Source organism: Tauraco erythrolophus, chromosome 21 (assembly GCF_009769465.1).
Source record: "Tauraco erythrolophus isolate bTauEry1 chromosome 21, bTauEry1.pri, whole genome shotgun sequence".
NCBI classification, from domain to species: Eukaryota; Metazoa; Chordata; class Aves; order Musophagiformes; family Musophagidae; genus Tauraco; species Tauraco erythrolophus.
The window spans coordinates 12191071-12203367 of NC_141485.1; the positions used below are offsets into that span (position 1 = coordinate 12191071).

At 47.2% G+C, this 12297-nt stretch overlaps 1 protein-coding gene across 1 annotated transcript in view; it reads right to left on the bottom strand.

Moving 5' to 3' along the window:
* Positions 1-12297, bottom strand: part of COL26A1 (collagen type XXVI alpha 1 chain) — a 196706-nt gene that overhangs the window by 34446 nt on the left and 149963 nt on the right. Inside the window, exon 5 of the mRNA XM_086624752.1 lies at positions 6681-6742. Within this exon, the coding sequence (XP_086480878.1) occupies positions 6681-6742 (62 nt within the window). The remainder of the gene's footprint in view (positions 1-6680; positions 6743-12297) is intronic.

Consider the following 12297-nt stretch of genomic DNA (forward strand, 5'->3'; position numbering starts at 1 on the left):
GTTGCATTTTATTCTTAGGGACATTTGTTACATTAACTGACCTACAGAAACTCAGCATTAAATTAACAATTTTACAGGGATGGATTGGTTATTTCTATTAAAAACCAGCTGGTTATTACACAGCTACCTGTGAAACAGCCCAAATACTCCTGAAATTGAACGCATTATTGGAGCTGGAGAAGCAGATTCTGCACAGGATCACTAGGAAACCTTAGAGATTAGGTAAGCCACCTTCCTGTCCAGAAGAGAAAGAAAATAAGTAACTGCTCGTGACAATCACACGCACAACGTGGAAAATCCATGAAAGTCCTTGAAATATCACGCAGCCGCTAATGTCTACTCTGTAAGACCAGCAGCAGTCTCAGAGCCAAGCAACTGGGCTTTCCCTCTCAATCTCTCAGCCATGTCACAGTACCATGAAACATTTTCTATTTTCCAAATATTTCTCCGCTACAGCAGGAAATCGTTTCATTGTCTATCAGAGAAAGAAAAGACAAACCCCATAAAACATCCCAGACAGCTGCCAGTGTTTCACATAGCTGCTTGGAAGAAGGGGGAGGTACAGAAACATTTCATACAACGATCACATTAAAACTCCAAGTAAAGGTGCTTCATAACCAAAAGATACAGGATAGTGAAGGTGCTGTGGGGTAATCTGTTCTAAATAAATGGGGTGACATCATATAAATAGCAAGGTATTGATCAAACTCTGTGCACACTACAAAGATTTTCTTTAAACCCTTTCAGAATCTTCTGCGTGGGGAATCACATTACAAGGACTGTTTTCATGCACAAAATATGCATGTCATTTATCAATCACACAATGGCTCAATCAGACACTGGGTACGTAACGTTATCTCCCTGCATCAAAGCTGTGCGTGAAATGCCATGAGCTTCTCAAAAACAGTGTCAGGAGATAAGACTGAGTTCTATCAACTCAGATCAAACGCTGCACTCAAGCTCCAACCAAAAGCTGAAATTAATATTGCTCTGCCCGTAGCTCTGTGGTGAAGTTTACTGAAAGAAACGGGGTGAGCAAAACGACCAGAAATTTTTACGCAGCTGCCTCCTTTGCTGCTAGCACTGCCCGCCGTGGGCAGCGGTGCTGCTCTCTCCTGACGCTGCAGCTCTCCTGAGCTATGGTGGAGTTGGTCTGGGCTTAGTGCTGTGACACAAGAGGGCAACATCAGGCTCAGGAAATTCAGAAAGGAAGGGCTGTACACTCTTCCTACTAAGAAGCTGTGCTGGCAGAAGGAGATATCTTTCATTTGAAATAAAAGCAGGGTTCATTCTGCCCTCCTGCTAGTGAGGGTCTCCGCAAGGTCAGGGAGTGCTATAGTGATGTCAAGCAAGATGTCATGGGAAAGAAGTAAGGTTTGGCATGTTGGGCTTGGGGAGGGGGTGGTTTTCTTCCTGCCCTGCGCACTTTCTTGTCCTTGACCCCAGGCTGAGCACCATCCTCCCCGATGTAGATTCCCATGGCCTATAGATTTCAAGCTCAACACCATCAATCAAGCTTTCAAATCTCTGGCATCCAAATGGGTCTGGTATCAAGCAAATGGAACAGGCCAACTCCATCCTGGGGAGATGACAGGGTAACTTGAAACAGGAGACACGAGGATGGAACCTGATTCTATCTCTCTTCTCCTCCTTTCCTGCAGAAACTTCTCCTACGGCCACAAGGACAATCTAGAACAGCGTTAAGGAAAGCATCAGACGTGAAGTTTTTGTTCGGCCGCACAGTTCAGCCACGTCTCAGAGTCTCTCTCCTCCCCAAGGGCTATATAAGCACCGGTCCCTAATGAGTCATTTTTCATTCCATTTACTCTGTGTTTATTCTTGCTTCTCACTTTCTGATCCAACTCTCATATTACGAAAATCAGAGAGTCACTTTTATTACCTCATTTGGATGCTGATCTTACAAGTTGGATGAACCAACTCACCCTTGTAATAAGAAAGATGAGACCATTTCTGGTTATATCCCCGTTTTTCAGGGGGACAGCCATAACAGCCTGCAGAAGAGGAGTGGGGAAAGAAGAAACCACAGTCTTGTAGCCTCTTCTTCCATGACTGAGTTTAAGTTTCCTCAACTTGCCCTTCACAGTCACTGAGGACAAAAATGAGTTTTACACATCCTCACACACAACGAAGAGAGGCTCTTGGCTCCTTGTCCCCATTGCAGAGATGTCAGGAAGAGACTGTTTTTCATTTGTGCCTAACCTACTCTGTTAAAGCAAAACTTTTCACCCAGCACTGATCTGCCCGGGTCCACAGTGCCTTCAGAGCTTTCCACATATTTGCTCTTACCCTTGGACCTTGCAGCGTCCTTGCAGCACAAGTCTACACCGGCTCCTCACACCTCAAAGCCCTTACAGCAGGTGCCAATGGCCTGATCTTCTTGAAGCTGTCTGGCTACACTGAGATGGCAGATCTTACCCACTGCCATTCCCTGAGCTCACCATGGTCATGCTGGGCTGAAATTCCAAAGAGCAAAAGTAGCAAAGCTCTGCAACTTCAGCTGTCTCCAGAGGGAGCAGGACTGTGACAGGAAAATCTGGCTCTGCTCATAGGAAGGATGAACTTCCACACCTGCCTTTGTAGAACAAGACAGCAAAAATCAGGAGGGTATCAGTCTCCAACAGTGGTAAAGGATGTGTGTGCCCACCCTATCACTCCTGTCTTTCTCCAAACAGCCTCAGGCTGTTGTTGTGGTGAAATGAGAAGACCACAGTTTAGAGAGCTGAGAGACAACTTCACATCCAGATCATCCAGCAAAATAGGGACCATTCTCCAAACTCCAGAGCAGGAATATCGACAATACTAAACAAATTCAAGCACTTTTTTTCAATGGTGCTAGCTATTACTGAATAACAACAACTAAGGCCATTACATTGCTACATAGATCAAACTGAACTTAAATTAACCTTGAAACAAGAGCAAATCAGCATATTTCTCTTGAGAACAGCACCAGCATTCATGTCATGTTGCTTCACTCTCCATTTAATTGCTACAGTCAATTTTTGAACAGCGCCCACAGCTTTTCAAACAAAGAGGAAGCCAAAAGATTGATTATGACATTGCTGGGCTGTGCTGCAGAAGGCACTCTCGCAGAGACATGGTCTTTAGTACTTCACAATAGAAAGAAATAACTCATTTCCCTCCATAAAAGTAAACGCTTTGATGAGCTTTGCTCCCAACTTAGATCTCTGTGGGAGCATAGCAAAGTCAGAAGGAAAGCCATCACAGCAACAACACAAATTGCTTCACTGCAGCACTAAAACAGAGACATGACGCGCTACACCCAAGATCAAGAGCTGATAAGAATCAAGTTATGCAGAGCCCCACTCTGGAGAAGGCCGAGAGGAGGTGGTGTTGTCTTGGCTATGGCTGGGACTGAGGCAGTATCAAAATCTTTCAAGCATCATCTCCAGGGACTGGCTGGCTGTGTCTTGGCACTGAACTTTGCAGGCATCTGCCTCATTGTTCTTCATGTGGAAGGTCTGCAAGACTACAAAGTCTTCAGCCATCAACACTGTTGATGATGACTCAGTGCTCTCTCCTGAAGTACTTCCTAAGGACTGCACATCAGGTTTGCCAGTCAGGAGACAAATGCCAGTTGCTGCACAACAAGTGTCCTAGGTTAGAGTAGAAGACAACGCGCTCCTGCCTTCACTAGAGCTCCCATGCAGAAGGCAAGCAGGCATCACTTCCCAAATACTGTGGGCATCTGGCAGCTGGTGACAAAACCAGAGAGCAGATTGCTTTCAGGTGATAGGAATGTAATTCGATTTAAATCAGCTTCATACTTGCAAGACAAACCCACTGACCTAGGTGCAGCTTCACTCTTGACCTAAGACTTCTCAAGGGGATTTGGGCAGGTAGGACCTCCTTCCTTCCCCATGAAGTCCTGCCAGGGCCCTGGCTGAGGTTGCCATTAGCCTCTCGTGCTTTGCTACCTGACACAAGTGCTGAGCAGCACAAGCCAGCAGAGCACGGGTGCTCTGATGTCAGGACAGTCTTTGGTTATCATTTTCCAGTGAGCCAAGTATAGACAGCAAAGGAAGGTACAGCTGGCTCCAGGCTGAGCACGGGAGGTCTGATTTATGCCTCTCGGAGGCTGGTCCCATGTCTTATTTGGATTCAGGACTGCACACGCAGAGGTCAGTCACCAGCCCCTCTCTCCTCTTCAAACGCCTCCAGCTCCTCTCTGCCAAAGAACACCCACCTGCCAGATCCCACTGCTTGGAAAAACAATCCAGCTCATCTCTGCCCTTTGCACTACAACAGTTGTTTTCACTCGAACAATTCTGCTCCCTAGAATTTCATTCCCCTCACCCCTTCATTTTCCTGTAGTGAAATACAACTGCGAAGGCTTTGAGGAAGTTCCAGACAACATTGCTCACTCCATTTCAGCACAGATAATTCCCAAATTAACATAATATCACGCACTGGCCTCAAAACCATGATACATCCACCATCTCTTTCCACAATGGTTTCTCCCCAAATTCTTTTATGTCATTGATAACCATCAGTTAATGAATAATAACAGCAGCACTATGCCTTAAAGGGACCAAAGCACTACATAGAATCATAGAATCGTCTGGGTTGGAAGGGACCTTAAAGATCATCTAGTTCCAACCCCTCTGCCATGGTCAGGGAAACCCTCCACTACACCAGGTTGCCCAAAGCCTCATCCAACCTGGCCTTGAACACCTCCAGGGATGGGGCAGCCACAACTTCTCTGGGCAGCCTGTTCCAGTGCCTCACCACTCTCAATGTAAAAAATTTCTTCCTTAGATCTAATTGAAATCTCCCCTCCTTCAGTTTAAATCCATTGCCCCTTGTCCTATCACTACACGCCTTTGTAAAAAGTCCCTCTCCAGCTTTCCTGTAGGCCCCCTTTAGGTACTGGAAAGCTGCTATGAGATCACCCCGGAGCCTTCTCTTCTCCAGGCTGAACAGCCCCAACTCTCTCAGCCTGTCTCCATAGCAGAGGTGCTCCAGCCCTAGCATCATCTTCGTGGCCTCCTCTGGACTCACTCCAGTAGCTCCATGTCCTTCTTGTGTTGGGGACTCCAGAGCTGAACACAGTATTCTAGGTGGGGTCTCACGAGAGCAGAGCAGAGGGGCAGAATCACTTCCCTCGACCTGCTGCCCATGCTGCTTTTCATACAGCCCTGGACACAGTTGCCTTTCTGGGCTGCCAGCGCACATTGCTGGCTCATGTTGAGCTTCTCACCCACCAGCACTCCCAAGTCCTTCTCCTCAGGGCTGCTCTCAATCCATTCTCCGCCCAGCCCGTACTTGTGCTTGGGATTGCCCTGACCCACGTGCAGGACCTTGCACTTGGCCTTGTTGAACTTCATGAGGTTCTCACAGGCCCACCTCTCCAGCCTGTCAAGGTCCCTCTGGATGGCATCCCTTCCCTCCAGCGTGTCCACAACACCACACAACTTGGTGTCATCTGCAAACTTGCTGAGGGTGCACTCGATCCCACTGTCCATGTCTCCAAGAAAGATGTTAAATAGCACTGGCCCCAGTACTGACCCCTGAGGAACACCACTCGTCACTGGCCTCCACGTGGACACTGAACCGTTGACCACAGCTCTTTGAGTGCGACCATCCAGCCAATTCCTTATCCACCGAGTGGTCCATCCATCAAATCCATGTCTTTCCGGTTTAGAGACAAGGATGTCGTGTGGGACAGTGTCAAATGCGTTGGATTTGATGATGTCCCACACAGATGATGTCAGTTGCTCTTCCCCTATCTGTCAATGCTGTAACCTCATCATAGAAGGCCACTAAATTAGTCAGGCAGGATTTTCTCTCAGTGAAGCCATGTTGGCTGCCCCCAATCACCTCCTTACATCTGACAACCAGGACTGGGCCATCACAGGAGGGACCAGAGCTCAAAGGGGACCAACTGATTCAGCTGCTTTGTTGCTAGACTGAACAATTTATCTAAATCCCTGTAGATAGAAATTAAAACACCTTGTAGAAAAAAGAACCACAACGTGAAGGTCTCCCCTCAACATTTGTCTCCGCTAAACCATGCATGAAAGCCTCCCAACCTTCAGAAAGGGGATAAAAAAGCAGGACTGGAGAGCACTTGAACAGCAGGCTAATGAACATCTCTTCTGTCTACACATCGTTACTCCTCTGTTTTGCACTCTACATTGGTAAGGTTTCTACAATGTATTTGTAGTAAGAGAGACCAGAATCCGAGTCTGCTTCTTTCCTGAGCCGGGGGAATCACTGCTTCACATCCCACATTATCAACCAGCTGAAGGCAAGAGATTCTTCATAGAGCTCCGTTTGTCCTCTGTTTCTGGAGCAAAACATGAGCCAATGTGTTCCAATCGAGAGCAATCAGCTATTTGTAATTTATTAGCAGCTGCACACTGGTGACAGCAGGGAAGCAGGGAGACAGAGGCAGCTGTGTGGCCGAGGGAAGCCGACGAGGATGAGCGGGAAGCGGGCGTCAGGCCAGAAGCGAGCGATGCCCGTGTGCAGGCCAGCACTGCCCGCCTTCGCCGGGGCAGCACCGCCACCTCAGCGTGTGCCTCGCTGCGGGCAGAAGGACAGACACCTCATCTCTCCAGGGCTGCCAACTCCATGTCTTTTTCAGCAGCAACTGTTGAACGCTTTTGGCAAACAGAAGAATAAAGGCAGGTCCTTACCTTGGCCTCAAGCGTGTTTAGCCTTTCGGTCATGTCCGCTAGTCTCGTGCAGTTCATGCATTCTAGAAAGAACAAAACAAAACAATATAAAATTTCTGTGTACTTTGCATTTTAATCCATGGCTTTCAGTCTGTAGACCCTGATCTTTTTTGATTCTAGGCACATAGAAAAGTGATTCAAGACCCCAGGGCTGATGCAGAATGGAGCTGCAGCATGAAGCGGTTTCCATCTCACTTTGCTGCACGGAAGCAACAGATAGGCAGCAACCACCGAAGGGGTCTTGGCAGGATGCCTTAGCAAGAACAAACGTTAGCATAACGGGCTCTGAGTGCAGTTTAAAATGATTGCTTGATACCAGGGACATCACCTACCCAAACAGAAAGCCTGCTGCTGTGCCTCTGTTTTCATTTCAGCAATTTTATGAGTGAAGGAGGATAAAGCCCTGAACAGAGATTTAATCAACAATCAACAAGGCACTTTCCCAGTGTTGAACTGCCCATCCTCAGCTCTCAGAGAAGCTTTCCAGACTGGACCACTCACCTATGATGGCTTCTGAAGCGCAGCAGTTTTTCGAAAGGGAAAATGACTTGGAGCACAAAGTATTTCAGAGAATAAATGATCCATATTCAGGTGATGAATCACTGCCATCTCATGTCCCACAGAGGAGAAATACATCTCTGTGTGCAGTTCTGGGCTCCTTAAGGGCCAGAGCCAGTTTTCATTGACTGGCCACGGAAGAAGCATTTAATCCTGGTGTTTCCATAGGGCTGGAGAGGTTGACTTGTAGACCACTGAGGTGCAGTTTAGGCGGAGGCTGTACTGATGAAGGGGATGTTGAGTAAACCCAGTGCCTACCTATGGGGACAAATGGGTGAACACGGGTTTTGGCCTGACTGAACATCACCCCAACACCTGGCGCTCAGTTGTCCTCCCTAACAAGCTTTGTCCTCATTTGCACAAGGAGCCCCAAGGAATCTCTTCAATCTTCACCCAAAGCACTTTCCAGTTTTATGAAGCACATGGTGTGCACTGATGGCCCTCAGCCCTGCAAAGATTGTAGCACACAGCTTGGAGGGCCAGGAAGCTTGGCTATTCCACGCTAGTGATTTACAGTCTAAGAAGATTGCTTGAGTGCGAACGGCAGCCAATCACCCATCGCATAAACGTTCCAAAGAAATCTCTCACTGACCCTGTACGAGGAGCTGCGTAGCTTCCCAAAGGAGCTAGATGTAGACCTTCCACCTCACGACGCCCAACATTTTGCAGACAAAGTATCTGATGGTTCAGGAACACTTAGATCACGGGATTTCCTCACAGGTCAATACTGACATGGACTTTCTTCTACCCAACAGGAAATAACATTTGTTTATTCTTATTCTTTGCAACAGATCTTGGGCAATACATTTTGGTGTGAATTGGCCCATGAATACGGAAGTGCCATAAGTGCATTGTCCCACAGGGAAGGAAATGGGTGAGGCTTGTTTGGTCTGGATCTGCTTGTGGTGTGTAAAACAGGGAATTAATTCTGCATGTAACCATCTTCATGCTTTTGATCTTGCTCATCCCTATAGAAAGATAAGACTGAATAAATCCAGTGCTCCCAAGAGTCAAAAGCTGTACCAGATGTGCTACAGAGCAGATAAAATATGGAGTCCTATTCTCTCTTCTGCTGGCTTGCAAATATTAATAACTCCCATAGGTTTAGAGAGACTGACTTGAACTGTCTGAAAACCATCTCTGTGCATAATTTGATATGGACTGATCATTCAAGCTCTCTTTGGAGAGCTCAGCTCATAAAACAGAGCTTGTACTACCCCTCTGCATAGGGGTGAATCAACCAGCTCCCAGGGGAGGATACTCTGCCTGTCAATGCAGACAGAGTGTACAAACAGCACTGTTCCAGCAGCCCTCTCTGCTCTTGAAGAGTGTCTCACTGAGCCCTCTCAGGGGCGTTTGCAGCACACGAGGTTAGATTTAAATGAACAAAATGACAGAAGGGGGGAGGAAGCAGCAGTGCCGTTCCACAGTGAGATTTGTAGTAGTATCACCCCCCTGCCAGTGATGCCTGCTGAAACACACAGAAAACGCAGCCCAGGTCAGAAAGGGAACTACCTAAGCTCAAGCTGGATTTGAACTCCGATCCTTTCCTTCACAAAATGCCTGTAAACCCAGATCCACACCCAAGGTACTTAGCCTGGACCCAAAAGACATTTAACTCATCCGGAAAATGGACGTCCTAATGCAAAAGAGCTTCTTATTAAGGTGAGCCATCCTGCCAACGAATCCTTGCGACATTTATCTAGCTAACCAACAGATGGATGATGCTTTCAAAGAGAGACGAATGCTCAGCACTGCAGTTACGGAATCTACGTTCAAAGCTCGCTCACAACACAGCAGGAACCAAGTGCTTCAAGGTCTGGGGTCGTTATCTGTCCTTGCAGAAAGCCTGAGAATGGGGGTGACAAATCACGTTAATAAATATCTTTTCTGACTACTATGCACTGAAGTATTTAGTGTCTGATCCTGATGGTCGGTGGTTCCAAGGGCCTGGACTGTGAAGTTGAATTTTCTGATCAGGGTAAAAGCAGTCTGTTTCATTAAAACAAGCTTGAGAATCTCACATCATTATTTCACATGCAACAAATACAACGTTGGGGCAAATACACATACTCTCTGACCTGGAACTCCAGAGCAGACGCTCTCCATATCTACAGAAATCCATCACTTGTTGCTTCACAGAACCACGGTTTATTTCCCTCATATTCCTAGTTGGCAGATTTGTATTTTTCCAGCTAAACTCTGAGAAAGGAGTTGTGATTTCACTCTATGAAGCCCAACCTCAAAACACATGGTAGGATTTGTTTTAGAAGCGTTCCAGCAGGGAGGATAAATAATTGAGATAATGAACATGAGACTGTACCAGCATATCGCATGACACCCAGTCTGTCTCCATAATGTCTTGTTGTTACTGTCTTAGCACACCTCTCCCTTCCCGCCCGCCCATGCCCCCTCTCCGGCTGCGTCGGGAAAGCAACGCAACTGGAGGGGAAGAAAAGTCTGCAGAGATGTGGCAGACTCAGCATGCTGGCAAATAGCAAGTCAGGTACCCTGTGCCAGCACTGACCCACTTAACCCTGATCCAACGGTTGCCACGTTTCCCCAGTCTTTGATGAAAGGTTGAGCCCCTGCCTCTACTTTGCAAGTGGGCACCGGGCTGTAAGCCGGTGCCTTCCACTGCGGATACGCTCGTACGACAAGCGGTGAGCGACTGACCGTGGGCACCTTGCTGGCTTGGCATTCCTGCTTTGAGGGGCTGAAGCAGCGTTTGCGTAATTTCATGATTAAATAGTTGTACAATTCAGCTGCTCAAGGCTGAAAGCCCCAAAAGTCTTCAAACTCCTCACCCAAACCAAGAACGGCGTGATAACCGCTTTATACCAATGGGGCTCTAATGATTTCAGCACAATCATCACAGTGGCACTGAAGGGAGTAAAAAAAAAGCCACGTCAACTTTCACCACTGAGCCACAGGTCAGAGATTTGTGCAAAACGGCAAAGAAATCTCTTGGCATCTCTGCCCCATTTCTCAGCTCTGACAGCCCACGCTCATTTGTATACCCAGAGTCTCTGCAGAATATTAAAAGGGCTTTTGGTTTTCCTACAGCCAGATGCTCAGTAGATATAAATTGCACAACTCAATTGAAGTCAAGGGATCAAGGCTCTGTCTCTCTTTTTCTTGATGGATTGCTCCAAAATTCATATTTCAGAGGGAAGGCGGAGGAGGTGGTTTATAGCATATGACAGGGGAGAGAATTCTGGAATCACAGAGCCTTTGTTTAAACAAATAAAATCTTTGCAGCCAGTTTTTTCAAGACTGTATTTTGCCATTACAAGAAACTTCAACCTTGCAATGCAATGGGGCATAGCACACAGGCCAGTTTTGGGACATAAGAATCACATTTGCAGCTCATGCTTCAACCTGCTCGGGGCTCTAAACAATGCACTTTCCTCCTCCGAGTCTTACTTTCCTTTCATCCAGTTTTAGTGTAATGTTTCTTCTGTAAAGGACCCAAGGTCAGAGGATGAAAAATGACCAAATGCTACATACACACAGAGAAATGAATGACTATATTTTATTTCTGTGATAAAACCTGCCTGGCAGCTCTTCCCTCTCCATCTAATGAAGTCCACTGCTTCCACTGCTCTTTTCAGAAACGGACATGCACAAAGGGGAGAAACTCAGTTATCTCCAGGGTAGGGAGAGCAAACCAGAGCTACGTCAAGGCCGTACCAACAGCCCACGCTCACAGCACCAGGAACGCAACAGCAGCTCCACAAACCACTACGCAACAGCTCTAACTGCGCCAGCAGCTGTGCGACCAGGACGACTCAGAGCAGGTCTCCACGCACCACGCTGTTACGGCTCGGGGTGCACTGTCTTACAAACCAGTAACACTCGACTTGAGCAGGTCCAGTTTGAAGAAAATTTTATCTTTCAAAAGAGCAGAAGACCAGCTTTTCTCAGTTAGTAGACACTTTCTCCAGGACAAGCTCAGAGTAGCCTCTGCACAAATCTGGAAGAGCATGAGCGAAGTCAGCTAAATTAGTCTGGGCAACCGTGTTTCTTCGCAAGGAGAAAAGGATGAAGCTCGAAACTCCTGCGGGAAGTAGGAAGCGCAGCTAATTTCTGCTGTCAGCTTGGTGAGCACCTGAGATGTTATGCACCAGAGATGTTATATTTGGACACTCGTGAGATAAACCACCAGATCACTAACCACTCCACCCACTTGTGGCCACACACACACATAGAGTTTAGCCAGAAAAAAAACACATTACACTTTCAGACTCCGGCACAGAAGAAATTTCAAGTCAAATTCCACAGTAGAAATATGAACACAGATCTCCTGTGCCTACCTAGGTGGCCCTCAGTAGGGGACAGCCAGCCTGGGCTTGCATCTCCACCCCTCTTTAATTTGTCTGATTTGACCCTTCCAGCCTTTTTACATGGATACTGAGTTTCCCTAAGTAGTTTATGTTCTGGCCCTTTGCAAAAGCTTTCGCCAGTGCTTGTGAAGGATAGCAGGCCCAAGCCATAAATCACAGCCAACCTGGGATCTGTTTTTTCAACACATTTCCTCTAATGAGAGTCAGATGTTGGCCAGATAGACTTTATTAATTGTCCTTGTTTAGAATCAGTCATGTCTGTAGCTCTGTAATGGGGTTCGAGCGTGCGAAAGGCAAAGGGCTGACAGCAGCCGTGGAGAGGAGGAACACTTGTGTTGCCCGGTAGCCTCTGGTCTGAACAGCAAACAGGAATCAAAGACCTGGAGCTGTGGGAGGAAGAGCTCCTGCCGGCACATCGTGTGCCCTGGCCACGGCTCAGGACCCAGTAAGCTGGAGCAAGAACTCTTTCTCTGGAAGGGGAAGCTCTCTGAGTTTTGTTTAGTGTAGGATCATTCAGACTGAGCTGCGAGAGTCTCGGTTTACCACCATGATATTTACAACTTCCTCCACGCATTGCAAATTTTCACTTTTTGGTAAAGACAGTGGTGAGGGAAGAACCCCAGATGACCAAGGTCTCTCACAGCGGCGACGCTGGGACAGATAGTCCAAGGCAC